This window comes from Talpa europaea (genome assembly GCF_964194135.1).
Source record: "Talpa europaea genome assembly, chromosome: 5".
NCBI classification, from domain to species: Eukaryota; Metazoa; Chordata; class Mammalia; order Eulipotyphla; family Talpidae; genus Talpa; species Talpa europaea.
The window spans coordinates 117,604,883-117,606,760 of NC_140071.1; the positions used below are offsets into that span (position 1 = coordinate 117,604,883).

Sequence of the window (1,878 nt, forward strand, 5' to 3'; positions counted from 1 at the left end):
TTTTTCTTTGAAAACTACATTGTGCAGTAATATTCATAGCTACACCCACTCTCCAGCAATTTTGAGTTGTGTGGAATGAGTCATACAGACATATGCATGTGTATTTTTATCTGGCTAGAAAATGTCATGCCCATCGAATTCTCAGTCTTCGAAATACATGCACTTCTGGGTTTCAGTCTTTTTCTCAGATGCATGGAATACAAGATGGGGAATGCTATTCTATAATGTGTATGTTGTTTTTCAATCACTCATAACCTGTATGGTGCTTTAAAAAATGTCCTTTTGGGCCTCCCTGGTGGCGCAAGGGGTTAAGATGCAACCTATGACGTTATCAGCAGCCGGTTGCTCCAGCCAGGGAGCAACCCACATGACGAAGCAGACCTTTCCTGACTAGCCTGCTGCTCCCTTCAGCAGTGTATTTCAGTCAGTCTGCCTGTTCTGTTTCCCACTCTGTCTCTGGTGAATCCTCTTACCCCCCACAACTCTGGCCTGTACCCCAGTTCTTATATGAGTAAATAGATAAATCTTTAATAAAAAAGTCCTTTTAATGAAAGCTACCATTATGTTTCTAAGTCATAACTAAATTATCTTTATAAAATCTAATATAAAAATAAACATGTTCATTAACTGGAATACAAAATGTGATATTCTATTAATTGTGATATTTTGGTACTTTTATTTGATTTCACATCCTTTATAAAATAATAGCACAAATATATACCAATAGATAACACTTCTGATTTTTTAAAGATAATTAAGTGAAGAAATAATTGCATTAATCAAAATATTTTTGAATGGTGCAAAATCTTTTAAAATAAATTTCCAAATTGTTTCATGAAATAACTGGTAACTACCCACTATTATATTGTAACCTCTGTAACAAATTGGCTTGGCAATCATTTCATCAAAACACTCTTCTAAGTCAGTTTTTTCTTATTAGTTTCATTTTTAAAAATAATTTTATAGTACTAGCTTTTGTTTAAATTTCTTTTGATATTTCCCTTGCTGGTGGTACTTAAGATCTTTAGGAAAACAGTCAACTTTATTTCAAGGTTCTCTCAAAGTTCATATTCAGCCATTGTGCTTTTTTTTTTTTTTTCATAATTGAAGTATTTTATTTTATGTACAAAGAGCTAGTTTCTGCTTTACGGTAGATTTCTCCACAGCCAATTCAAGGAAGATCATTTAGTCCAACTTAATGAAGCCTATGTCCTTGGCGTACTGACGGAAACACTGGCGGCACATGTTGAGTCCGTATTTCCGGATCAGGCCGTGTCGGTTTGAGCAGACTCGGCAAGAGCGAGAACCCTGGCCGAATTTTCTCGGGTGACTCCAGTAGAGCTGCTGGTGACCCATCTTGCTTTCTCTGAGGCAACGAGGCAAAAAGGCCAGCCATTGTGCTTTTTGGCTCATATTAATTGAACTGATCTTGCTGTATATTCTAAATTCCTTAGTCATTGTAAACCCAAAATAAATAAAGATACTTTCCCAAATAGAATAGCATCAAAACATGATAAGAATACTGTGCCCCTTACCTACACACACACTCCCCACCCTTTTGTACCTGTATCAGAAATCAAATCCATTTGACTTTAGATCAAATGTGAATTTTATTTGCCAGAGACTCAAAGTCCTTTACATTCTGGACACAGCTGCCTTTTCAGTCTAGTTGCTGAGACCTTGTAGTCATAATTTACCCTTTCCTCAAACACTCAATACTTCACAGCTTTTTTTTTTTTTCTCCAGAGGAATACCCATATTATTAATTGTGCTGGAGTATTGGCTGAATGACTGGAAACGGTAGATCAGAATGGAAAGATGAATTGGCTCCAAGGGTATGAAAGGTTTCTACCCTTTGACTAAAAAACTTGAGTTGTT

At 36.1% G+C, this 1,878-nt stretch overlaps 1 protein-coding gene across 1 annotated transcript; it reads right to left on the minus strand.

Moving 5' to 3' along the window:
* Positions 1-1,185: 1,185 nt before the first annotated feature.
* Positions 1,186-1,356, minus strand: LOC311171020 (small ribosomal subunit protein uS14; the record flags this gene model as incomplete). The annotated part of the gene is made up of 1 exon (XM_084233561.1): positions 1,186-1,356. The coding sequence occupies one exon, from the start codon at positions 1,354-1,356 to the stop codon at positions 1,186-1,188; it is 171 nt and encodes a 56-aa protein (XP_084089687.1).
* Positions 1,357-1,878: the final 522 nt, after the last annotated feature.